Source organism: Andrena cerasifolii, chromosome 9, assembly GCF_050908995.1.
Source record: "Andrena cerasifolii isolate SP2316 chromosome 9, iyAndCera1_principal, whole genome shotgun sequence".
NCBI classification, from domain to species: Eukaryota; Metazoa; Arthropoda; class Insecta; order Hymenoptera; family Andrenidae; genus Andrena; species Andrena cerasifolii.
Genome location: NC_135126.1, coordinates 11,244,178 through 11,270,809, shown reverse-complemented (window position 1 = coordinate 11,270,809; position 26,632 = coordinate 11,244,178). Strand labels below are relative to the sequence as shown.

Genomic DNA, 26,632 nt, shown 5'->3' with positions numbered 1-26,632 from the left:
GCTAACATATTCAACGATTTGTACCAACTCTAATCGTAGTTTAACCACGGCGAACGCGGAGCGGACGTAGACGCAGCCGGAGGCGAGAAGCAGTCCAGTTGTAGTTAGATAATTAAATTCAACGATTCGACGATCACTGAGACCCGGAGTCTCTCTATGGAGGAGCGTTGGTAACGCGCCCTCGGACGGGGAGTTTCTTACGGCTTTTCCACCACGGAAGTTTCCGCGCGCGTCGGCGGCCCGTTATGTACCGTTGTCGCTACATTTCATGGCAAACTTTCCGCCGGATCAGAAGGATGGAAACGCTCGGCGTGGCTGGAACATTGACTTCAGAGAATAAGAATTTCACGGGGAGCCGGGGGAGGGGTCCGAGTCTCGCCCGGATTCGCGGTGAGATTTTGATCTCTTCAAGTTTGTTGGCGCGGGCTGAGTCTGAGAAGCGAGTTTCTGCTACTTGTGGAAAAATAATCGCCGCCCCGGCAGAGCTGCAAGTACGTAATTTTGTTGCTAAAGTGGCTGAGACAAATTTTGGCAATGTTCGAGTGTTTTATACAGGTTGGATGTTTCTTGCAATCGTTTTCTGAATAAGTGGTATTGTTTAAAAAATCGAAGTGTGTATTCGTTATTTTATAAGTTTAATTCGTGTAGAAAATGGAGACCTTGTTGGTAAGGCGTTTTGGGCGTTCAAACTCTAGTTACTGTGCGTCTGACCATGCGCGGACCGGTACTACTTAGCAGCGTCTGACTACGCATTATTTTCTTCCACTGTGACTTTGTACAAGTCTATTCTACTAACATGATAGTATTTTACAATATGTCGGCACATTTTCTAGTTGCATTTGATAAGAGAGATTCAGAGTTCGAACAGAAGGAAGCGAAAGAGAGATTTCAATGGAAATTTGCAAATTTTGTCGAACACACAAATGTGAAGACAGGGAACGCTTCAAGTTGCAAAGGAAATGCTACTCGACGGTTCGCGACTTTATGGATCACATGACCCGTAGATTCCACTTTTATCCATTTCCTCGTTTCTACTTGTCAGACACAGAGCAACGTTTCGATTTCTAGGAGCGTGTCCGTGAAGCAGAATCAATTCTGTCCGCGCCATTCTACGGGGAGAGAAGAAAGGACGATCGGGGTGGATCCAGAGGGAGCGTGAAGATGCAACATCATACACGTAATCTCGTTGTCGTATCGTCTTTATCTCTCCTGCCTCTCCCCTTATTTTGCTCTCTCATTTTCGACCCGCACCGCTCCCCCGTATCGAATGAAGTTCTGAAAATTCGAATCGCTCCCTTGGTCGCCTCCCCTGAACGCCTCCCGACAATCCTCGGGAAAGGAATCGAGCACAAGGGCGTTCGTGCGACTAGCTGGAATAAGGTGGAGAATAAATTCCTGACATCCGCTGTTCTCTACGGGTCGTTCCATTTCTCGGCGCGGTCATCCCGGTCCGTTCGTTCGCGAGACAACGAGATAAACGTGGAAACGTTCTCCAGGTGCAAGAGATAAACCGGCGAAGTTCAACGATATTTTTCCTCGGCAAGGCTATCGCTGTCGTAAACAGGAATTGGCGAGCGAGCGTATACCTCTTTAGTATAATTGTCGCGTAAGCTGTAGAAATTTATCCTTCTATTATATTATATTTTAAGTCTATCCTGTGTAAGTGTTTCCACCTAAATATCTCGTTTCTCTATTTCCTCGCCGAAGAACCAATTGGCAAGTGGAGTAGATTTTAGAGTCGCCTCCGTGCCACAGAACTGTTATAAGAAAATCAGGAACGGACAAGGACAACGGACGGGTCTCAAGTACAACTCGATATCTTGCCCACGAGACAGGAACGATCGATTGCGTCGCGCGTCGTGGGTCTTCCCCGGTGGTTGTAAATAACAGTGGCTCTAGGAGCGCACCGAATCACTTCCATCGTTGCTGAAATAACGTCGATAAGCCACATTTCTCCAAAGCCACGCTATCTTTTATTAGCCCATAGCCCGGAAATCCTCCTGAAACCTTCCCGCCATAAACAATTCACCACCTACCGAGGCGAGTTCATTTATGCGAGAGATGAAACACTAATCGTTCTTAAAACTTTCAACCCATCGTTCTCCGCGCTTCCTTTGCTCCCGTAGACTGTTTATCAATATCCCTTCGAGGGGAATTCATCTCGCACGATATCGAAATTCGTTTCCCTCGGAAGCTCCCGCGAGCCTTCCAGCTTGCATCCCCTATTGCCTGGTGCGCCGTGCCTCAACCTGTTTATACCGATTGGAGCGTTTAAACAGGGGAAAAGTGAAGTGCGAACGAGGAGGAACATTCGGTCGTCTCCGGCGTGTACCTGACTGCGCACCGACAGCGTAAGGAAGGAAGGCAATACCGCGTTGCGATATCAATCCTTTTCAAGTGGCAGACCGTGTACCGCGGTTTTATACGCAAAACAAAATATCACGCGGTTGTCTGCCGCCGCAGGGGAACAGGGAGGAGACACCCCCTGTCGTAAACTGCCAGCTAGAACCGAGGCAACAAACAATGGCTGCAGTAATAAGAAAACTTGCCCGACATTCGCGATCCCATTTAAGCCAATGGCGAATGTACCGTTGCGAAATAAAATATGCAGATGGACGACAACCCTCGTGTTACCCTCGATTTTATGGTCGCTAAAGTTTGACTGTGATGGCCGCGATTATTTTATAGCTTCATCACGGCTTTACGCCGCGGTTATTACGGTGTAACTCGCGCTACCCTTGATTGTGTCCCTTCGCAGGGGGTGCAAAGTTGCCCCAGACAATTCTTCCGAGTGCCTCTGTCTCGAGATTCGCCTGACTCTTATTGTACCGCGCACGACGGCGCTATGGATTTCGATATAACGCTGTTCTTACGTAACTGTCGGCCATAAATTAAGCCGATAGAGCGGACAGCCGAGCCCGAATTCCTGGCATCGGAGGCAAAACCAGCCAAGTGGCGAGCAAGATCGATCGCCTCGCAATGGATGACTATGCCCGGGGGCTTGCAGTCGGAACGAGGACATTAAGTTGCCCCTCATCACTGGAAAAACCGAGAATTTGCGATGGATACTTGACCCCCGAGCCACCGTCGAGGCATTACGTGTGCCTCGCTTCAAGGTGAACAAGATCGAGCTGAGGAAGACACTCTGCTAATGGACGACCGAATTTCACTTCACAGTTTAAAATGCTGTCTCGCTACTGCAGTCGCACCCTTGACTCTCTCTCTCTCTGCTCGTAATGTATGCGGACGATAACTTGCCTGACCATTCGTGCGCTTCAACTACTGCGGCTCTGACCGTGCTAATTCCAAGTACCTCCGAATGGCGAGCTAAATTCGCTACGTTTATAAATTAGTGAATGTTTGAGTGGATGTTTTAACGTCACAAAAATTTCTATCAGGAGAAACATCGGTAAGATAGCTTTGAATATAAAAACTCGCGGGAAATGAAAACGGATGATGAATGAAAGATAATAATTGTTGATCTGGCCGAAGTGGGGAACATCGGAAGTTTAATGGATAATTGAAGTCGACCTCGGTTTAACGAGCGGCGAGTTTGCTTCCCCCGTTCCCCGTGATATTCGATTATCTCTTAATTTAAAAGGGAACGCCCGACAAATATCTAAACAATTTGACCCATCCCGCCGTGAACCGGCTGAACACCGGTGATAGCGGCTGTAAAGTAATTTTCCTCTCCAAGTTTCCAATAATTTTCGAAAGTTAGTTTGAGAAATGCGGTACAGCCAGGACGGAAAGTATTTCCCCCGCCTCCCCCTGGCCGGGTTAATGGAACGCCGACGCGCGAGGCCGAGAGAAATCGCCTTCACGGCGATGTAACTCGCGAACGATTCGTAGCGGCAATCTGTTTTCGCGGTTCGACTGCGAAATGAAAAAGAGAACGGCGCAAAATTCCTCCCCCGGCCGGGGAAAACGAGGGATGGCGAGAAAAACAGCAAACCATAAGCATAAACGTGACGGTGATCGATGTCTCCGCTCGCCTCGGCGGGCGAGCATATTTTTTTCTCTTCTTTCCGCCCAAGTCCGATCAGTTTTGCGCCAGTACAACTTCCCAGAAGTTCCGCCGCGGAGAAATTTCATAAATGAGAAACCATTCCAGTAATTTCCTTTCTTCAAAGGGCCCGGCTCTGCGCTCGAAATTGATTACTGCAAGTTGGATTTAATATTTCAATGGAATACTGTACACCATTCACAGCCCCACCGAAATTAATCGATCTAGAATGAACTCGAGACAAAACTTTCCACGGCGAATTCCTTGGAAATAAAAGCGACCACTGCAGGCTGCGACACAAGCGCTTTGTGCGCGACACCTGCGTCAATGCGCCGATAAAAAAATTGGAATAATTATTTATAGAGTCAGCCAATGAGTTAGCAGAGGGGGTTGAGGGAGTGGAGAAAGCGTGGTGGAAAATATGGCGTATCAAAAGTTACTCCAATTCGTTCCGTTTCCCGTGAATAACCGGCACTCCATAAACAGGAGGCTTTCAGTCACGGGAAACCAATTAACGGATGATTTAATTAGAAGCCGACGTCGACAAGGGTCTCCACGGTGAAAAATACGAGCGTGAGAAATTAGATTTCGAATGGTTCTCAGAAACGAGCCGAATAAAAGGGTGGCGATAAAGGAGAGTGGAACGCGAACCGGAGGATATTCGAGTCGGTGTTACGTGCCAAACGGAGTTCTATTCTCACCCCGCCCATGTCCCATTGCCTCTTAATTTAATGAAATATCCGGCAGGACGCGCAGCCAGCATCCCGACACCTGATCGAGTGCCGCGGCGCCTTGTGAAACACAAATAAGTGCCGCGAGTGCAAATGGACACCGGGTCTGACCGATGTAGATTAAACACACGAGAATTCTCGCACGCCGAACAGGGGGTTCCTATTGTTCCAACGGGAACCCGTGCGCTTTGTACGTCTCGGTCAGCCAACGTTACTTCGGGCACTGAGAACGATCAAACACCAATTTTCTTTCGCCCAAGTTCCGTCACGGGGGAATCGATTACCGGTACTTCGATTCTAGCCACCGACGATATTGGTATTCCCAATTGCTTCTGAGCACGGTGATCTACGAGGAAGTTGGAACAGTTGCTTCGGAAATTTGATTAATTTAGAATTGCATGCTCCTCTTTTTAGGGGTGAATGTTGAGTTGTGCGTCTAACTATGACTATTAGGATAATCTCCGGAACAGCAAGGAGTTTAAGAATTTTATTCTATGTTCTTTCTATTGAATCGAGGATTGTTTCTACTCAGAGGAGATTCGTCTAGCGTTTCTGTCAATGATATGCTGGTGCTTTCAAGGCTTTACAATTGCACAAGAACATGTACTGTGCAATTTATTTTCACTGAAGGTATGAGTTATTACTTGGAGAAATTCTTGCCTACCGCTTCATCGTAACGCATTAATCACGAGTGCTTAGGATCACTTCCTCCCCTAGCAATCGTCTCCTCCAGGCTCCTGCTTGACGGTCCAGAATGTGCTTATTAGTTAATTACCACCCTCGAATAATTGAACTGGTAGAGGCTCATGACTCTGCCGGTTATGACAGTCTCTTGTATGACGAGGAGAAACCGAGGGTTCTTCAGTAATGGTACATAAGTAAATGATTGATCGATATACCTAGACGTTCCGTTAGATCCTCATCTATCAGTTCATCGCGTAGACGTGGATGAGTCTTAATTACCGGGATGTTTGTTGAAATGTGAAATTAAGAGGAGGAAATTAAAAGGTAAGGAGCGCCGATTTCCCTGACGCAATATGCTATTTCAGAATTTTCCTTCTTTCACTATTATCTGATAATGATTCCCTGCATCTTGCCGTGGTTTATCGCCAAATCGGCGGAGGTATTATGGAGCGTAAGTTTACTGTATCATAAAGCAGGCTCGTAAAACCTTCGGCAGCGTAAGCTCTAGAATAGACAAATATTGCTCTATGCATTATCTTCTTTACCAAATCTTTATGAAAGTTTTTATCGGTTTATCTGGCGTATAAGCGAAATTTAACGAGCGCTTTCCCCGCTCCGCGACACTGTATAACCAGCAGTTTCTGTTAGAAACCTCGATCGGTCAGCTTAGCGATTCCAGAGGCCACTGTAAAGTTAATAGAATCAGTTAGAAGTGCTAGCTTAGAAAGAAAATTCTACCATTTCATCTGCTAACAAAATTATCAACATCCACCACAGTACGACGAAATAAACACTCTCCAAATCAAAATTCAGGTGTCTGGAGTCATCGGCTATCTATTGTGGCAAATCTACACGACAGTGGTATTAAATGAAAGCTGCCGAAAGAGGGAAGAATCGTTCAAAGTGTCTATAGATCGAGTACCCAATAACGGCGACCATCAATTGTCGGTGCAGAGGCTAACTACCTAGGCATACTGTTGGTCATAGAATCGAGGAGCGTGACAGCAACAATTAATTAGCTTCGGTTCACCGTGACAGTGAATATTGACTATGCGCTACTAATAGAGTGTGGACACTGGGGTCATGAAACTGCGTACTGACAGTCTTCATGTTATGAGACACGAGCGGGACGATCCAAACTGGATCAAAGTCAACAAAGACGAGTCGTGAACCATGGTAGCCAATAGCCACAACGACCGATGTCTAAAAGCAATCACCCGCGACATTCGTGGAGATCAATAATGAAAATCGCGAATCGCACGACTTCGTTCCCCTCCGTTCCCTTCCCCAATGTTTTCTTACACCGCGTACTGCGACAGCTGATCGCGCGTACGCCGAGCAGCCCCAATTAAATCGCTATCAACCATAATGAAATCAAACGCATTGGTACACGCGCGTATTTGTACAGACGAGGTGCACGTGAAGCGCCAGAGCGAAAGAAAATAATCCAGCTAGCCAGTGCACCAGCGTAAAGCGAAGCCAGGGGTTGAAACGACTTTATGCACGTGGCCCGTTCCGTCGCCTATGAATAATTTACGCGTGGCGGCGCGGCGCATGTAATTTCCGTGCATTAAACGGAGTTACGTCAGATTGCTCGACGATTCGGCCGTCACGGCGGGCTGTTCGGAGGGTTTGCAGAGCGGATAGACCGGGCAACCGAGCTTTGACGGGTGGCTTTCTGAATCAAGCACTTCAAAGCAGATCGCGAGTAAAGGACGATCGAAACCGAGTTTGCATTATGTCTACAGCTCGGCAGTTTCATAAATCCACGAATCCCACTTGCACTCTCGTCGCAACCCCCCGTGTGTCTCCATTTAAGCGATGTACACTGAAGCACCCCGTAACACAAAAATCACACGAAATTTTTTCACGTACAAAACAGGGATAACCCGCGAAAAGGATTACGTACGTAAATTAAACTGTATCTAAATTTTCAAAGACATAGAATAAAGGTGCTTTAAGCACTGGCTATTGTAGGCGGCACGACAATCATTCGTTGTGCTGTCAGCGCAACTTCATTATCGTTTTCCAGCTTAAACTACTGCCGCCCTTCTAAGCTATGTGTAATGTTTCTCGGCATTAATGGGGATCATAACGGATTATGAGGATCTGTTTCGTGAGACACAGAGGCGAGGATCTAGTGCGAGGTTAATGCTGTCAGTTTCCGCCCCGCTGATTCGTATTGCTAACAAAGCCACACGTAGTAACACGGAATCATAAAAATGCCAGCCACACGGCGGATGCGATCGCGAAATCGTCGATCGGGAGATCGGGGCAATTTCACGGCTGCTTATATTTCATCGCCATCCCCTCTGGCCCTCTGCAATTAAATAAACGTTGGGTCGTAGCAAACGGTGGGTATCGTAACAATGGAATATCAATTAATCAAGCGCGATGATCGCGTCCAACTTGATTCTCCCGACAGTTAGCTCGATTGTAATCAAATTAGTGCAACACGCGGGATGCAACAGTCGTCTGATTTACAACCTTGTTTACCAGCCAATGGGAACGTCCCCTGGCTGCTGTAGAATATTATATGTTGTCGTTACGGGGGATTATGTAACGCTACCGTCAAAATAGGATTACGATGGGTCAGCAGAGAAGTTGGTCTCGGTTGCGCGTTCCGTGGACACCAGCGATATCAGTGGGGCGGGGGCCCGTGGCGAATCGGAAGCCGTCAGGAAAACTGGCGCATTCGATTCACGTAGAATCACTGCAAAATCAATCCTGTTATATGTACAGTAACTGGATGCGCGCGACGCCACGGTTAGGCGAAACGTCCACCACGTATTAAACGGGATTTCTCGCAGGAATCAGCGATGCAAATGGATTTACATCGAGCCCCTTTATCTTTCACGAATCGGGCCATTCAGGAAATTTATTCCCTCCCGTCCTGCCACCTGCGAAATTCATACGGTTGAGTGCACGTTCCGGCAGGGTCGTGCTGGACGTTTGTTTTCTTTCTCCGTTTGATGACGTTTACAACGAACTTGGATCGGCGAAGAAGTCTGTGCAATTAGGATGCTGATCACACTTGTACCTGTTCTCCGTAGCGCTGCAATTTATCTAACGATATGAAGTGTCTAAATCTATCGAAACGTCCCTCGAATGGAGAATTTACTCGTACCACTTGCTGGCCCATTGAGGCAACTATATCGAGAGGAAAATTCACGTCGAAGCGACGCCGCCTGCAGCCAAGTTTCCTATTTCATCGCGTTTTCAGCGTCGAATCGGTAACGACGGATATTTAAATTACAGAGGGAACGAGGTGGAAGCGACGAGTTTCTTCTTCGGGATCGCGGAGGTCGGTGCGGGAAGCGAGGGAAAAGGAAGTTCCCAGATATGATCGATACCAAGTATAATTCTAATACGCTCGACATCTCGGCGGAGTTCAGAGTACAGAGCTGGCCGGCGAATTTATTAAGAGAGCCACAGCGCGCGCTGGTGTAAGGTCTGGTTTTAACGAGTAAGTCCCATCTCCGCCTAAATGGAGGTATATATCTTCCGTTGGGCGCACTTATCCGTTCTTGGCTGACACCAACACGTACGAATTAATGGCTTTGCTCGAACTCTCTTCTTGCTGGCCCTGTAGTGACGGCTATAAACCACTCGTGGTCACGTGTCTGGGCATTGATCATGATTTCGCTGGGAAGTTTCTTCCCGGAGTTAATCAGGGACGAAGTCGTCTTCGGTTGAGTCGCGTGAAAGCCTACGTGTTCCTGACTTCTTAAGAGCATAGTTTAACATAGGAGACCTTCTTCTGACAGTGAGGCAGTCTTTGTTATGGTACTCTTGATTGCATCAGGTGTACGGGGCGATGCTAATATATTTAATTTAAACGCCAGGTTTGGACGATCTCTACAGGCACTGAGAGGATTCGTTGGTATTAAAAGAAAGTCCGCGGAGCTTTGTGTTCCTCGGCGTAAAAGAACAAGCTCTGTCTGGCGCGGTTGAATCCGACAGAGATTTCCTCCGGCACGGTCTGGCTGTACTCGAACTCATTATCTGGATGGTTTCCTAGCGAGGATCCAACCGAATTAGACCAAAACGTTACAGATTGCGAGGGCTGGCTGTATTGCTTTGTAATTGTCTTAAGAAGATCGTGATGGAGTACATTAAAATTTCTTCTCTTTGATGTAGCGGCTGTTTCGAACTTGGGCTAGGTTAATTATTCGTGAGAAGTGAGACGAGCCTACTGCCCTATTTGCAACTTTTTTAATAAACAATAAAGGAGGAAAATGGAGCGTCGCGTAATCGAGCGAGAAACATTTCTCAGCACACCCTTATCTTATATCTCGACCATAAATCTTGTGTCCCCTATCCCCCACATTTCCCATTCACCCATATTGTTTCTCTAGATTTCTGAATAGTCTCAAAAAGATCCACGTAGGTAGGGAGAATCCATTTTTTCCCTCTTCAGATTACTCCCCTGCCAGGCTCTGGATCGTATCACGATCAATCTTAAATTACGTAACGGGACCGATAGCAACAGCGTTGACATACCTCTTAGGAGCTTAATAAAATTTTCTCGGTCGCGGGCGAGGGGTAGGCGAGGAGGCTAATAACAGTCCTCCATCATTTTCTTCGATACTTGGTAGCTTATTAAAACCCTCGAGGCTCGGTCTTCGGATTATTTTCAGGAGATTTTCTATCCCAGGCGTGGCTGGCATTACAGTACGCCCGCAAGGCTGTGTGTTAATTAATTCTGCGGCACTGGGAGGGGTAACCAGCTCCACGGAGTGGTGGACCCCGTGTGGTTTAAGGTTGTCTGCGCCGATGACGGTGACAGGGCCAGCCCCAGAAAAGATGCATACATCGCGACGGCAGCCTCGCCATTTCGCCCGGATTTAAAGAAAATATACCACGAACCACTGTGGCACTGTGGTCGTGCAATCTTCCCAAATGAATGCCAAATTACGAATTACACGAGCGCTTACCGCGGGACGTAACTCGATTATGTAATTCGAGGAAAATGTATTCTGTAAGCTTGACTTAGAACTTTAAAGAAACTGTCCTAATGATCTCCACTTTAATTGTATAATGGTGTATCCAACGCATAAACTGTGGCCTCTGAGACAGATCGACTTTGGTGATACTCCAGTCGCACGCGTGAGCCCTGAATCCTCGCGTCCTCGTCATTCGTACCACCCTGACGAGTCCCGCGTCACACGCCACTCGACGTCTGCGTGTACCGATTTCAAAAGCACCCCGGTCGAGACGCGTCGAGGCAGAAGTTATCGTCCGACAGATTGCAAGGGCTCGGCAAGAATTCACGGTGTTATCTCGTTTCCCGGCGGTCTTATCCCTTTTCCATGGGGTGGCAGGATATAAATCAATACGTCTTGAGAACCAGGGGGACGGGCGGGAGGAACGGCTGTGGGTTGGTCTGGGTTAGATGGAGGATCGAGCGGTGAGGGATGAAAGTCTGGCTGTGGAAGGACCCTGATGAACCCATTCCCTTTCTCCAGGGAAGCCCTCTCGTCACCCTTGAAATCGCTGTCAGGCCCTCAGGTGAAATTCGCATTAGCGAAATTGTCGCCGTGGGTGGCGTAGACTCCTGGAGGGACGGAGTCGGCCGGGCACGGCGAGGAAGGACGGGGCGAGCATTTACATTGCTTTGACCAATCAGGCGTCGCGACGATTTAAATAACCGAACTACTACCACTCTCGGCGCCGTTCTCCTCTTTATCAGCGACTTCTTGCAGCTGTTCCTCCTGGGACAGGCTCCCCTTTCCTTCCTCCCAGCTCGTCGCAGCTTGCTTTCCACGCTTTTCCTTCCGTCTAGCCGTCCCGTTAGCGGTCCCTTTTCTTTCGAGTCCCCGTTCCTCCGCGCCGGTTCACCGGGGAGGGAATGCAAAGTAGCCCGATTATCAGCTGGCAGCTTCTTCATAGATATTTTCCTCGAGGAGTGCACCGGGGCCATAATTGGACCCGACGATTCTCGTTCTGAAGGTAATGCAAACCGCGGCTGAACGTGTTCGCGATATCGCCGAGTGCCCCGAGATTATTGCCAATGCCCGTGGCTCCGAGTTGTTGTTCCCTTTTTCTCACTCTCTGCTCCTCCAGGGTGTAATTGCGCGGGACAACGATACGTTTTAACGAGCACGGGGAAATATCTTGCGGGGTATCAAAGGTAAACGGGTATCGAAAGCGCGGCAACTGAAGCGACATTTAAAGTTTAAACGTCCGCTGGGATACGAATTCATGTTTTCCCGTATAATAAATCGTGTATCGCCGTGTGCTCGGGTTATGCAGATGTATGATGGTGCTAATATGGATTGTAACTATTCACGGTTTGTAACACAGACGTGTTTGCTTATTCACGTGATTAATAATTAGAACCGCCGCGTACGCGTTTAATGTATAGATCAGCGGTGTATTACCGTAATGGCAGAGTAATGTATATATTTTTATTAATTAATTTGCAGCGACGCGACCCTTATTAGCTTCGAACCTACCGATCGTTTATTAATAACGCATATACCGAGGGGCAATCGGAGGTAAATTAATTTACAAGCTAGCGGCTACGAATGCCCTCGCGGTTGCGATGTCAACTTTGGTTCGGGAGGTTCGCGTTACGCATAGAATTACTTGCAATTCCATGAGCGCGTAACGTGAGTTGATCACAGACTGTTCGGTGCCGTGTTACGAGCAACCAGGAGCAACTTGCGCACCTTTGACTGCTCGAGGTGGACGAAGTGGAAGTCGAAATTCCGTTCCGAATTCTTCGAGTTCAACGAGCCACGGTAAAACGAATTTTACGAGAAGTTTGGGCGCTCCTGACGCGCTACGCTGGATGTTTAATATAAGGCACAGTGCACACGAGCGGCCTGCGTCATTTTGCAGTGGCGTCAATACGACAATACTGCCGCAAAATATACATATATTTTATATGTATCTCTCTCCATATACATGTATGTACTGCTGGCACACAACGTTACATCGACGCGGCTGCAAAATGACGCATGCAGCTAGTGTGCACCGGGGCTAATACTCGAGGCAGGGAATTTTTTGTCGCGACTAATGTATAATACATTTTTTAATGAATTGTTCGCGACGTCGTTCCGTGCACGAAATTCCGAAACAGTTGCCTGGAAGTTATGACCGGCGAGAGGTAATTTTACGTGCACGAATTTAGGGCGAGTTCTTGGCGGTCGCAGAAAAAATTTCATCTCGGAAAAATGCGATTTTTTTCACAGCCATGCGTGGATGGTAATTCAAACCGTGGGGTACCTTTCACGCTCGTTGCGTGTTTTTAACGATACACCACACTATACTCAGTTTTTTAATGGTCCGATCAGATCTTCTTGACGCTGGAGATATTATTGGCAGTTTAATCCGAAGAATTTCCTGCCCCTCAGTTTCAAATCCAATGAAATATATTACGGTAGCCAGTGACGAACATAGGTGATCCAATAGAGCACGCAGAACTCGTAGAGCGCCTCCTTGTCGGCGAAAGAAACCGTGAAGCGGCCTACTCGGAGTAGCCTACGTATACAGACGTCCAATATCAGGGAAGAGAATCATTCCCGAAACGCTGCGCCAGGATGTCGCACAGTTAACGTTTCGATCTTCGAGGCGGGTTTACACTTTACACGAAGATACAGCACGACATTCTGGACACCTTACAAACTACCCTGCTCGCAATATTGCGAGCCACGGGGGGACAGGATGCGGGCCTGGCCCGTCGTTTCCGGTGCAACAGCCACGCGACCACAGCTCGCAAGGGTTGAGCGTCGTATAAACGTCGCAATATGACGACGACGCGCGTCTGCACGTAACGCGATAAATGGTGGACGAAGGTTAACGATGACGGTTCAGATCAACCCTTTCCACGGGAGCAGTAGCCCCTGGAAAGTGGCCATCCCGGGGCGTATCGATTTACGATAGCCCCGGTACCCTCTTTCTTCGACTTTACATCGAGAGCTTCGCGAAGGCATGAACTCACAGGGGGTAAATTTTATTCCTCAACGTGATAGAGGGGTAAGAATCGATTAATCAGTGCACACTGGCCCGGGATCTGAACTTGTGGCTCTCGTTCGCTGAAGAAGTTTGCACTTTTCAATTGGTCACGCGGTGGAGAAAGAGGATATGTATACAAAGAAGTCGGCAGTGATAATACTCAATTTACGCTATGAATTTTCATGTTACCTTAGAATAAACCTTCAATAATTCCTCGAAAATTGTCGATCGACTATTCGCGCCACCCTTGAAATTACAGTGTTACATAGTTTCACCTTGCAGCTGATGCGCATTGTAGTTGCCGATAATAATCGGTCATATCGAGGGCGTTGCAGAGGCGGCGGGACAAAAAGGAGATCTATCGGTGGAAATTCACGGTCGAGCTGGTGTGTTGGAGGGTAAATAAATGCATAAATTCTCGCCAGTCTTTGGGGGAGATTTTGGTCAGTGTGCCGGGGCTGGACGGTTCGGGATTTATGTTTGTATTTTTGTTTGCGACCGTCCGATGCGTGATTCGTTTCTATATTTTCCCTTCCATTTTTCTTTCGCTCCCTCGTCGTTTTTCCTCCCGCGGCCGAATTTTGAGCTAGAGTGTCGGGGGCGCGGGAAAATCGCTGCAGTTTGTTTAACCGTGCTACGGTCTTGATTTATCGTGGTCGAAAAAACCAGGCCACTGGATACGGTAATGGTAAAGTCGTCGTCGCTGGGAACGTAATGCTTTCGAAACAGAGAGTGGTGGCCCATGTACGCGCGTATATCGTTTTTTTTTTTTTTTTTTTTTTTTTTTAATAAACATCGATGTATGGTTCTGGAGATTCACGCGAATCATAGTGGGGCTTATTCGACCGTGTTTCAAATTGACATACGATTGGGTGAAGCAATTTTTCCTGCCATGTATGCCGATATTAGTGCGACGGTGCTCGACGATTATAATCGCAGTAGGAATTTTTATGACATTTCCCCATAGGCAATGTTCAGAGAGGAATTTGATGAACGAAGGTTGACAGTTTTTGTATTTAATATCGCGTAAAAGGACATATGTTTCGCCCTATATTTTCAGCAGGAATTAAAGAATACCGAAAGCATGTACGGATAAAACATGTCATCGAGCATTGCACAACGCTGGCCCGAGCGATCGACAGCACTCGCGCACTCTTTAAAACGCGCTTGAAAATGCAGGCGGTCCCGAAGTTATTGCAAAATCCATGCCAGAGATTGTCGGCCGTTATTACATCGGCAGAAAAGTTTGATGATGCTCGTTTGCCGGACGTTATTGCAGGTTCAACGCGATAGGGTAAAAACCACCGTCTCCCTCTTCCCCCGCGCTCGATCGGCGAGGTAAATAACCGCATAAATATCGAGGGACCTCGCAGGGAAATCTGGTCACTGGGTTCGAATATTCGATATCAGGAATTTGCGTGCCAACCGCTGGTGACCACTATTTCTTCCTTTCTCAGCGCGTGAAATTTACTAAACAGCCTGTTGTGGCCTACAGAAATAACAAACGAGCTCAACAGCAGCTAGCTAAATACATAAATTACTCGCGTAATTTGTAATCAATGATCGGATAATCAATTGATCCATTGGGCGCGCAGCTAAAGCGAAGTTATGGTAAGAAGTATCAAATTCTATTTCACAATGAGCCAAGATAGGAATAAGTAAAGTCCGTCATCTTAGAATAACTATCTTACAGAATTTTATTACAGAAAACAACGTTTCGTATCACGATATCGAAGGCACAAGCTAGAGTTTCGATTTCAATTTCATCCGCTCCGCGACCCCACGTTTCGCGTCCCGTTCATTCCCAACATAAAGCATCAAAGACAACGACGATGAATCGAAAGCCTGTGTAGAAGAGCCCAGCGCGATAACTCGTTCCGGAGCAGATTCGTTCGTAAAAAAAGCGATTAACACGTGGAAAAGGGGGGGGCGAGCGTTTACTCTGTTGAACGCGAAAACATAGCGACGCCCGATTTACGAAGGGTCCGATGTCGTGCGAGTCAGCACCATCAAGAATTCATTTCGCAAATTAAAACCGACCCTCCACCCCCGACGAAAGCGTACACCGGCAACGCGGGAAGCGGAGTTTGCGCGAGGGATTTCTCCGCCGGGTACAAGCAGGACGGAAAAGAACGGAGCGCGAAATTCGTAGGACAACACCGTAATAGCTCACGTATAAACCCCGACAATGCATACGGCAATTATCTTCTGCTAGGAAACACGCCTTCCGGACATGGAGAATCTCTCTTTAGCGTGCGCGACGTTACATACAAGGGGTAGGAAAGGGCCTGAATACACAATGTCACGCCGCGAACAATACACGGGCGCGTAGTATCAAAGCGTTTTAACCCTTTCGCTGCGATAGAGTCCCACCGGTGAAGACTACTCTGCTACACGAGGGTAGTCCAGCTTGAAGTAGACACAGACCTCGGGGTCATATTAGCGTGTGATTCTGTTTAATTTGGTCCCGGTGACTCGGTGAATAGGAATTACGCGACATCGGAAATTTAATTAACCCTCTAACTGTGCGTGCGGTTTATAAACAAACATGCCGCAAAAAGTACCGGCAGTTAAAGGGTTAAATGTTCGTTCGCAAAGTGGCACGGGGTCCGCCGCAACTTTCAGAGCGCCAGCTCTACCTCTGATAGAGATACGTTAAAATGCCACGTGCCCTCTCGCGGAGTTCTTTTCGCTGGCGCTTGATCTTGCGATTTCATCCCCTACCCGCGTATGCAAAATGCATTCGGCGCAACGGCGCTGGGAAGGGGGCTCGGTTAGTGGCCCGTAGAAACGGCGTGTGTCACGGACGCGGCGCGGAAGAGGCGTCGGGATGGAAGAGTTCGACGTCCCAGCAGCGTTAAAGCGTCCACGTAGAATTGTGCATCTCCCCGTAATAATCTCGTCTACTGGCTTACGACGTGACGTTTCGTTACGACGTCACGGTTCGGCGGGGGGAGGGGACTGCGAGACTGCAAATGCGAGGGGATATTCTCGAGACGCGTCAGCGGTAATTGAGCATCAATTCCTGCGAAACTTCGAGGCGCTGGCTCCCATTCGGCGCAACTGTTTATAGTATAATAGCGCGGTATAGAACGCATTCCCGCGCCGCCCGACACAATCAAAGGGCTACGTGCTCGAGCGATCGTGTTGCACGGTAAAGTACAAACTTGTAAGACACCTATAGCTGCATAACTTTCCAGTTATCCTGGGTACGAAAATTTCCCGGCATTGTCCTGCATCGTTATAGAGCAGTGAATTGCTCCGGGACAGTGTTTGCCGCGGCAGCCTGTACGTTACGTTCACCTACATTCGGCGAGGATAAGTGAATGATATTATCACCGTGAGCAGCAAATTTCCTGTTTGGCTGAACGACGAGGGGAGGGAATAATTCGGCGTCGTTTAAAACAACGGGGGTGGGTGGTTAAAATTCGTTTCACCCGCGGCCCAGTTACAGTCCGCGTAATGGTATACTCGACCCGTAAAGGGATAACGTTGTCGTTAAACTGATTTTCAATTTCTGCAATACTTTCCGCCGACGAGGGGCAGGCGGGCGCCGTGTAACTCGATTTTGTCGCGTCGGCGACGCTCCACCACCCCCGCGCGCGCGGACTCGTCAATGCAAGCCCCCTGCATATAGTTCGATTTTCGTGACACTTCATTAATTACCGAAACACGCCGGCCCGGGCTAATTTAATTAATGTCCGCCGATGTCACGCCCCGCCGCGAACGAAAATGCATCGCTAATAGTATGTAAATTCTGGCGCTTTAGCATTTTTATGGGCGGCGACGGCACACCGCGCGTAGCTACCTCCCCCTAGTCGCGGCGCGTGCTACGTAAAAACGCGCTGCTTTTCACGGCGAACTTTTCCGAAAGCCCCGGCCGCAAGTAGCGACGCTGTTACATGTTTGGACGTACACTTATGCATTGAATGTTTAATGTATGAAAGCCCCGCCGCCACCCGTAAAGATATTTAATTAAAAATTTCTTCAATACGATACCCTTTCTTCTGTCGTTCTTCAGCTCGGAGTAACGAGGTTGCTTCTATTGTTCAATATAATGCTTTAATATCGCCCAAGAAAGCTTCCCTTATTTTTCACTCGCCGACGCCTCTGTAACACAGCATCCCACTCTTGCAAGTGTTTCTCTAACCCTTTGTAATATAGAATATTCGCGTTTCCAGGGTACCAAGAGAAGGAACACTAACAGACACATTATAAGATCGTCTACGACCCATTATTCATCAACTCGTAAACTGTTCGAGGAACCTCTTCCATCAACACGCCGCCCAAAGAGACCATCACTGGCCTCCAAACTTTCCACTGTCTACTGTTCAGCGTGTAACGGATATCAGCGAACCAGATACCTCCGATCGGGCGATAGATTTCAAGAGAAGCTGCGTCCATCCCCAAAAGCTTCTGCTTAAAGCACGAGCGACGGTCACAGACCAAAGCAAACGTAGGTTCGCCGAGAAGAAAAGCTGTAGGTCCGTTGTCGTATACTAACAGCCAATAACGAGTAGAGGCTACCGTTGCCAGGGGGGCTTGCGGGGGTGTAGGTGGTTCTGAATGGGAGTACAAAAGCTTTCAACCCCTCCCCGTCTTCCCTGTCCCCTTCGTTTTACGTGCAGACGCGCACGCCTGTGTGTACACACCGGGTTGGGCGTACGTGCACGCACGGAAGCTTGTCCACGGGGCAACACACTTCCCCTTGCTCGCAGCTACGCGGCAAGCCGTCTCGAATAAACGGGAATCCGCCCCTAACTTTATGCGGCTCTTATTAAATTCCAGCAGACGAGAATCGCTAAAGACGACGGCGAGGCGCGCCATTATTTCACGCCTGTACCATCGTTCAGGTGGAAGATTCGATTCGACCAGCAAAACGTGCCAGGGTCACAGCTACCAAGCGCGTTAACTCACCCCCAGTTTTAAGACCCTTCGTTAAACTCGGCGATCAACCAGGGTGCTGGTTTTTCCACGTCTCGCGACCACTGCTCACGATTACGATGGTTTCAGAGGCCATCAGAGATGGCAGAGGGAACGGTGTGTGCTTCACATTTCGCGCGATCTCCGCCCTGGTACCGAGCTTGTGGGATTTCGATTAAGTCAGTTATCAACTCGCGCGGGTTCAGGTTTTAAGAGTGCGGCGGAAGAGTCGAGTAGTTCAACGGAGATTTCAAAGTTGGTGAATTCTGACCTGCGGAGAGTTCGGAAGCTCCGAAGTTCGCCCCGTGAGTTCAAACACTTTTGAAGTACCATTAGCACGCGATACGAAGTCCAAACAATTCACGAGGCACGAGAGTTCAGGCCAAAGCTCCGCGAAGTTCTATCACAGGAGTTCGAACGCTTCCTAGTTCTTCACGCTGGTATTACGTTGTGTCTAAGATACCATTTTATTGACCAAGGCGAGTGGAGGGGTGGACAGAAGCTTCAGGTCTTGATTAGAATTTACAGAGATACAACTTTGAAGTCGGAGGGGAATTAGTACTCGATGCTCTCTGCATAGTGTACACCTTAACAGAGGGGGAAAAATGTACGAGGAAATGCGATAGGGGCTGACAGGTACCAGCAACCGAAAATTCAAACTTGCAATTTTATGGTAGCAATGACAGATCGATGCGTCGTTAATAAAACAACGATCCACAGTGTCCAGTCTGCTGGCGAGACGTTATTGGTGGCTGGGAAATTTAATGAAACTGAGCCAAATAAAATGTCACGACGTGAAATCGATGACGTTCAGCCTGTCATGTATCAAGCGCACGTCGACCAACCGAAATTTTGGAATATCACACGAATCGTGTCTGCATTCAACGCAAGAGGCCCCTTTTCTCATTCGAGGACGGGGAAGCGAACGCAAGAGGGCGCTGCACGGGCAGAAGAAGGTGAACAGAAAACAGAAAAGGGAAGAAAAAAAAAAAAGAAATCGCTGCCTCAGAGTTCCCGGCGATGTAGTTGGAATAATTTCGACGTTTGCATGGATGAGGGTGGTAGCTTTACACCAGCAACCCCTTCGTTTCAAACCCACCACTCCAATGTGCAGCGTGAATTCTGAACGGCGAAGGGTGACGGCGATCGCCGTCCCTCAAACGGCGGGGAGAAAGTAAGGTCTGAATAATGAATCGGGAAAAGGGGATGGGGGAGAGACGCCTCGTACATTTGGCCACCTTGAATCCTTTAAGGCTGATCCCTACGAGATGTTCGAGCAAGTTACCCGGTCGTTACTGGGACGCCAGTTTACATTCCACCGGGGAAAAAGGGAACTCGAACGGCTACAACACGTGGAACGTATTGTCCCTTCCTCGCAGTAGACTACTGGGATCGACTTACTCCTGGATTTTGAGTCCCTCCTGAGCACGTTTTCATACCGGACAGGATATATAGAAAGTCGATTTCCTTTCGACTACTACCGACATGATTACGTTTCATATAGAATAAGAGAAGATTTTGAGGATAAGATCCTTTGGTATAAGAGGCAATCTATTGTTCAGTACCTACATTTAATAGGAATTGATTTTCAGAATTCAGCTGTTCAGAATTTTCAAAGTTTCCGCTTCGCGATCTTATACTTTCGTATTTAAAGGTGAACGAAAGTGGCTTTCGGTTTTAAATGGGCAAGAGTAGGATAGCAGCTGTTTGAATTTTTCCAGTTTTTGAAACTGTGGTGAACAGTCGTTGCGACGACAGCAGTGAGTAACAAGCATCGGGGATATTACGCGTAGCTCGTTACATGGAGGCGATAATTACAGAATTAACAGGATCTCGATAAACGTGCCGGAAAGCGTCGCCTGCTGATTAGGAAAGTTCTAGGCGCGCTAGCAGGTTGTCTATTAACATCAACTCGCGCGAAAACGGCGCAGCGCGAGTAATGTTAATTATCCACCGACAAGTTTTGCGTCAAACATCCGGCGACTTTCAGAGGCGGCGTGAGACACAAACTGGGTTAACGACTGTCGCCGATCGATTTGATTTCGTAAAACTTTGTCACACCTGGATATTTTAGCCCTGGGTGGCCCGGTACGCGGCCAAGAAGATGAACACCTTAAACGCGTTTTCCATAAAACTTTAGCTTAGCTTAAAGTGTCCTTAAGCTACAGCGCGCTGCGCCCTCGGGGTCTCTTAAAGAAATCTGTCGCATTACGAGAAAAAGGAGCTTTCCACACTTTGCGCCTTCGTTTTGTTAATTCCCCTAACCAGCTTTGCAAATCACACATTCACCGCCGCGTTCAAGCGTTTGTCCATATTTTATGCAACCTCCCGTCTCGGACGCGAAAGCGCTTTCCCTCCGTCTCGCGATCGATTCCACGCTGCCTCACAAAGCAACTCGTGTACCTCTGGAATCCCTCGCAAAACAACGCTAACACGAGACTCGCGAATCAGTTTCCAGTTGTTCTGAATTTCCATCTAGCGATGAAAAAACGAAACGCTGCCACGAGCGAGCGATGTCGCGTGGATAGCAATCGTCGTTACAAACTCCGGCGTGTGCTCGTTTGTTCTGCTCCGCCGTGACGCGGCCGTTCATTTCGTGCGTTTCAATTAGCGTCGGAACGCCGACCAGCGACTACGCGGCGGAATTCGCGAGGTATTGCGGGAAAGTACAAGACACTTCACGGAATCGAAAGTTTCGGCGTCGCGGGATTTCAGCCGCGAACGTCGAAACAATTACAATCCGCCAGGCAAAGCGGAAACATTTATTATCGCTTTTCCCCGGAGGTGATCCTGGCCTGGGTCGATGGCGGCCGATGTCGGTGGGTTGGTCGCGAGATGGGAACGCGCGGAGAGGGCGGAGGCCGTTTAGAAATTCGAGCACGTCAGCCGGCGAAAAATAAGCTTTATCCTCGGGGAATTTTTCTGACTCGTCACGCGTCGTTACATGCCCTGGCTGGGAATCGAAGAGGCTCTGAATATTGTGCGAAATTTATCACTGCCACCGGGTGCAAGAGAAAGCGGTTGTTTCGTAAATATGCCGCCTCCTCGCGGTCGCGAAATTTTCGAGCGGTTCCTCGCAGTTGGCGAGCGATAGATCACAGATCGTGGGACGGGTCACGGGAGATGCTGCAATTTGAGAGAAACGGGGGAAATATAAGCAGTGGAATTTGCAGGAATTTTTTACTGCGCGACGCCTGAGAAAAGTGTGAACTTTTGAAAGCTGGGCTTCACGTGTAGGCAACTTATTCTTCGCGGAGAATTGTAGTCTCTTAGGAAGACGGAAAGTAAAGAGGAACGGTGGGTAGGATTTTAAATGACAGCAATGGCGGAAAAGGTCTTCCGGTTTCAAAAGCTCGAGAAGGTATTCCGCGAGCAGCGTGAAGCCTGACTTCTAAGGTGTACCAAGCATATTCCCTGTTCTGCGAAATTCACACATTCGGCAATCCGAGGGTGAACGATTTTGCGCGTTTTCTTCCCGTCAAGTCAAAATGCAATCGGATTTGGGTAGTCGCGCCCGGCGCCAAGAACGATCGCACAGGATATTTCTTCCGTGATATTCTCTGAGAGCAGTTCCTTTGATCCCTTTTCGAAGGAGGAAAGTCAATTCCAATTTCGACTTTAGAGAAGGGCAACTAAAAATTGCATGGCAGACCGCGCTGGAATACCGTAGAAAACGCAAAATACAAGGCAAGCTGGGTATCTCGAAGTTTTCGCTTCAGTAAACGAAAAATGAACTCGACAACTAAGTAAATTCATAGATAAGTAATTTCATTTACTAGACTACTTCTTTAGCAACAGGTCCACGTAAACCCTCGACAAATTCTTGTAAAGTTTAATTTCTGAAAATAGCAACCACGTACTCTTGATCAAAGCAAGGTGGTAAAATGGTCACTCCCTTAGCCAAAATTACTTGTAAACGCCATGTCACCACGAAACTAGACCAAGCTATTCACGGTGCGTTTCGTTCTGGCCATCGCGTGAACCAAGCCCATCACGGGGACCCGAAAAAGACCGACACGTGTAAAACATGTAAAACCTTCCATCACGGTTATTGTCTCCCCTTCCATTCTTTTTCCATGGACGTAATTAACAAATCGCGGGGTACACGAACTTCACAGATTAATATATCCGCGGCAGAAGCTGCGCCAAAGGAGAGCACGGAAATTGAAACGCCTCGCGCTTCATCCGGCTCGAAATATCCGGGCGAGATGTCTTCGACGGATTACAGCCGCCGTTCAAAACCTTTGTCCGTCACGACGAGGAGCGGGACAACTGATACGCGAAGGGGGCGCGTAAGGGCGCGCGGAATGGTGAAGAACGAGCGCGCGTATTCACGCTTCAAAGGGGTGGGAAGTGCTCGGTGTACTTTTAACGTCTGTTTCTCATATGTAAGCGCTTCCGAGCAGTTGGTGTCATAAAAACCTAGTCGTAGCAATGAAGATGTTGAAAGAGAAAAAGTGAACGTCCGCAGTACCAGCGTCGCCCGCTTGTGTCGTGATTATTCCCCTCTTTCTCCGTCTCGCTCTTTTCCCTTCATTCAATCTAACGGAAATTACGATCTGCCCTTTCGCTTTGTCGAGCCTTACGGTCGCTGCGGCTCCCTCGTTAACGCTCTAAACAACTGCTTCTAACTGAACGCCAGCCACGCGTTCTCGCGCCAAGCAGGCGTCACTTTAACGTCTCGAAATTAAGACAATGCTAGATGTCCCTTTAGATGTCGGGGAGGTGCAGTGAGCGTAGTAATAAGGGTTGTAGAGCAGCTGATTCACCCAGTACTTGAAATACAGATCCAGCTGAATTGTTTGATCCCTTAACGCGTAGTTCGTGCTTGCAATGCAACGGGGGAATATGCATGCCCTCGGCGCGCAGCATGGATTCGTGTGCTACTAATTAATTTCCTATTTCATTGCCAGACGAATATGTATGAAAGCGCTGTTTCTCGTCGCCGCGAGTTTTAGAACTTCGACAATTTACCGGGCTGGTAACTTCGGTCCATTATCCGCGGGGTATATGTATGGTAATCGCAACGGAGTCGGAGAATCTTCGCTGAGTGGCGCAGGTCGATGGCGGTCCATCAAATCACGACCTACTTCGAGCAGAGTGTAGCAAGTCTCTGCTCATTAGCGACGTAAGTGAGGCTTCTTAACCCAGATCAACTATAGATCGGATTAAAGCGATAGGGTGCACGGATCACCCGAAATTAACGGAGACTGCCGCTGGAAATTGTTAAGCTCTGATCGGCGAAACGTATTCAGCCCCTCGTTATCCATGTATCGTATCCTTCGCGTAGCTTCACTATCGTAGCCCGCGTCTGATATTTCAGATGTATCCACACAATTGCTAGCTCTTCTATCTTTTGTGAATCAACACTATCTTTACCAAGTGAATGTATTCGACGTATCAGGTACGAGAGGTAAACGTACCTTGTGTAAAAAGACAATTATTCGTTGTGTTATGTAATGTTTGTTTTGCAAGATATAATAATTACTATTATTTATTTATTTTAAAGGCTGACGCTTTCGACAATTCATAGAAAGGAATGAAAACGTATTAGCACCTAAGGGTTCTGTATTCTGAGATTTCGTGGAGAACTTGGTCCCTGAAAGCTGGAGCTTTCTGCTGAAATTAGTTTCCCTATTTGTCGACATTAAAATGTACAATTTGCTCTCGAAAAACCAGCTGTGTCGCGGTTTGAAGCGAGCACGAAGAAGACGGGGCGACGCTGTCGGGAGTATCTCTCTAGAGGTGGAGGCGTTATTTAAATATTTGCGAACGTGCCGAGCGCTAGAAATCTCTGTTAGTGACTGGATATGCTACTTGCAGAAATTATAGTGACACAACAACGAGGCGTCTACTTAGAGGCCTAAAGGCCTTAGAAACCCTACTTTCTTGTTATTTCATATCCTACTTAAGGCAACGAATTGACTTGGAAAGTATTAAAAAGTCTAATCTAGCCTATTAAGAAGCGTAACAAATGACTGCAGCACTGAGAAGTACTATTCGATTCTGTAAGAGCTTTAATAAAATAGCTGGTAGAGATGAAAATCAATATTAATGTTTTCCCTAAGTGAGGGCGCTTAAATTTAATTGCAACATATTTTTGGCGAGGAATTTTATACTCTCTCGCTTAATATTTGCAATATTCATGTATTTATTATCCAACAATCTTGTTCCCTGTTTGACTGAGAAATAAAATTGAGAAAGTAACGGCCGAGCAACTTTTAAACGGCTCACTTACTTGTCAGGCAGTAGCACGGCGGTGAAGTTAATTGCGATGGACATTCGTGGCCCGGAAGTAATTAAGTAGCGGCACCGAATGTTGGGAGGATATAGGCCAGGATATCCGGGGCTGGCTAGTACGCAACCGTCGTGGCAGTCGGTGTCTTCGTATACCCAGTCGCATTCTGAAAACACACAAGTGTGCACATGTTAGTTTTACGAGGAACAGGAGCTCGCTTAAATACAGCTTCCGCAGACATTTCTCCTGTTTCGTAAACGCAAAAGGACGCACAGAACAATCTCTGGTTTAAACTAAAAAATTCAAGAAAACTTCCACCTATTTCTTGACTGCGATTATGTCAAAGGGGACGTCAGGAAGTAACGTAATTGATTAATTTGAAACAGAATTTCAAAATCCACTGTTAGCTTATATTTAATAAAAAAAAACTTTAATTTTATGCACCCTTATAAATTTGGTTTAAGGATGCTTTATTAAATACTTAACATTAATATTACAACAGTGGATAAATGTTTGCCGCGACGATATTAAACGTAGAGTCAAATAAGCACACTGGAGGGAACACTGTTCTGATCCGTTGTGCGTGACTGTCGAATGTATACTGGCTCGGCGTCAAGGTGAAAAACTATTCTACCGCGTCGAAGGAGTGGTATGTACGTTGGTGGGGCTAGGCTCGTGAATCGAATATTAACAGTCTCTAAATTCGAAGGAAGATTGTTAAATTATCTTGCAAAGGAGCCTCCAGCTTTCCAGAATGCATGGTTACCATAATTTAAAGCACTACCCTCTGGTCAATCCTACTTAAAACTCCTCATGTTCCCTGCAGACACGAATAAAGCAATAAAATTCCTGTCTATTGAAATATTTTCCAGTACAAAACAGCTACAAAAGCTACATTATACACGTGCATTACACTTACGTTACTTTTAAAATACTAAACTTTCCCAATTGATAATCTATTACGCACGTAATCTCGATATCCTTCAGTCACGCGTGCTAAAATCACTCTGAAACAGAGGCAACCGCATTTGAAATCAAAGGAAAGAGGAGCCTCGAGATGGAGACGTGCCCGCGCTATGCCAGACATTCAATTAAAATTTATGGAACACGGGAAGGAATGTCGCGGAGTGGTCGCTGTAAATTTCCCGTTATGCCGATATCAGTTCGCGATTTAATCGCGCAGCCCCCGTGTGCAGACATTACGGAAAGTTATGGAGCAAGACTGGCGCGGCTCGACGGCCATTGGTAGTTAAAGTGCGCCACGATGATTGAGAAAAAAGGAGGATGGCTACGCGCGGGGAACGTCGGCCGAGCGTGGAACGTGAATCACGGCTTTATCGTCGGTGCCTGGTGCTGTTGCGTTCGCCGGAGAACGGACTGGCATAACCGTGAGCAAATTTAGGAGCAGTCCTCCAGGAACGTCGAGCGACACCGGCATCCAGAGAGAAGCTGCGTCGGGACGGCAAAAACAAATATTTCCCAGCCAGCAAAGCGATATTTACTAATCGACGTCTGGCTGTTCCCTATTTTTTCCCTCGTCGAATGGCAGCGCAGCAAGGGTATGCAAATGCGGACCATACGATGTATAAATCAATTTGAAAGCGGCAAGAGCTCGATACCAAATGAAAAAGTAACTTTCCCTTTCTTCTTCCCCTGTCAAAGCGGAAAACCTGGCACATTGATTCACACGAGCTTCGAGGTTGTTGGTTTAATATTTTTACTAATGATTCGACCGTGACTCGAACCGGGATTTTTAGGCGGAAAAACGTCATTTCCCTGGAGCAGCGTCTTCCTGCTGAACAGTGCCTTCGTCGTCGTTTTCTTCTCGCCACGAAGAATGGAAGCATATCGTCGTTACGCTTCGTGTCCGTCCCCTCGTTCTCCTCTGTTTTTTTTTTTTTTTTTTTGTTTAGTTTTATATATCCGACGGATGCAATTGTCATAATGGGTGGACCCATTAGAGATAGGGCGAGTCCAGTTGCTGGCTCTCTGAATTTATATAATGCCCCTGCGCGTCCTCGGAAGTCCTTTTTTCCCGCCCTTTAGCATATTTTTTCACGGTCGAGCCCATCCTTTCGGCTTCCTGCA

General features: G+C 47.6%; 1 protein-coding gene across 3 annotated transcripts in view; it reads right to left on the bottom strand.

Moving 5' to 3' along the window:
• Positions 1-26,632, bottom strand: part of LOC143373269 (uncharacterized) — a 250,056-nt gene that overhangs the window by 35,919 nt on the left and 187,505 nt on the right. For all 3 annotated transcript variants that reach the window (XM_076820371.1, XM_076820372.1, XM_076820373.1), the window contains exon 7: positions 24,545-24,710. In XM_076820371.1, the coding sequence (XP_076676486.1) occupies positions 24,545-24,710 (166 nt within the window). The remainder of the gene's footprint in view (positions 1-24,544; positions 24,711-26,632) is intronic.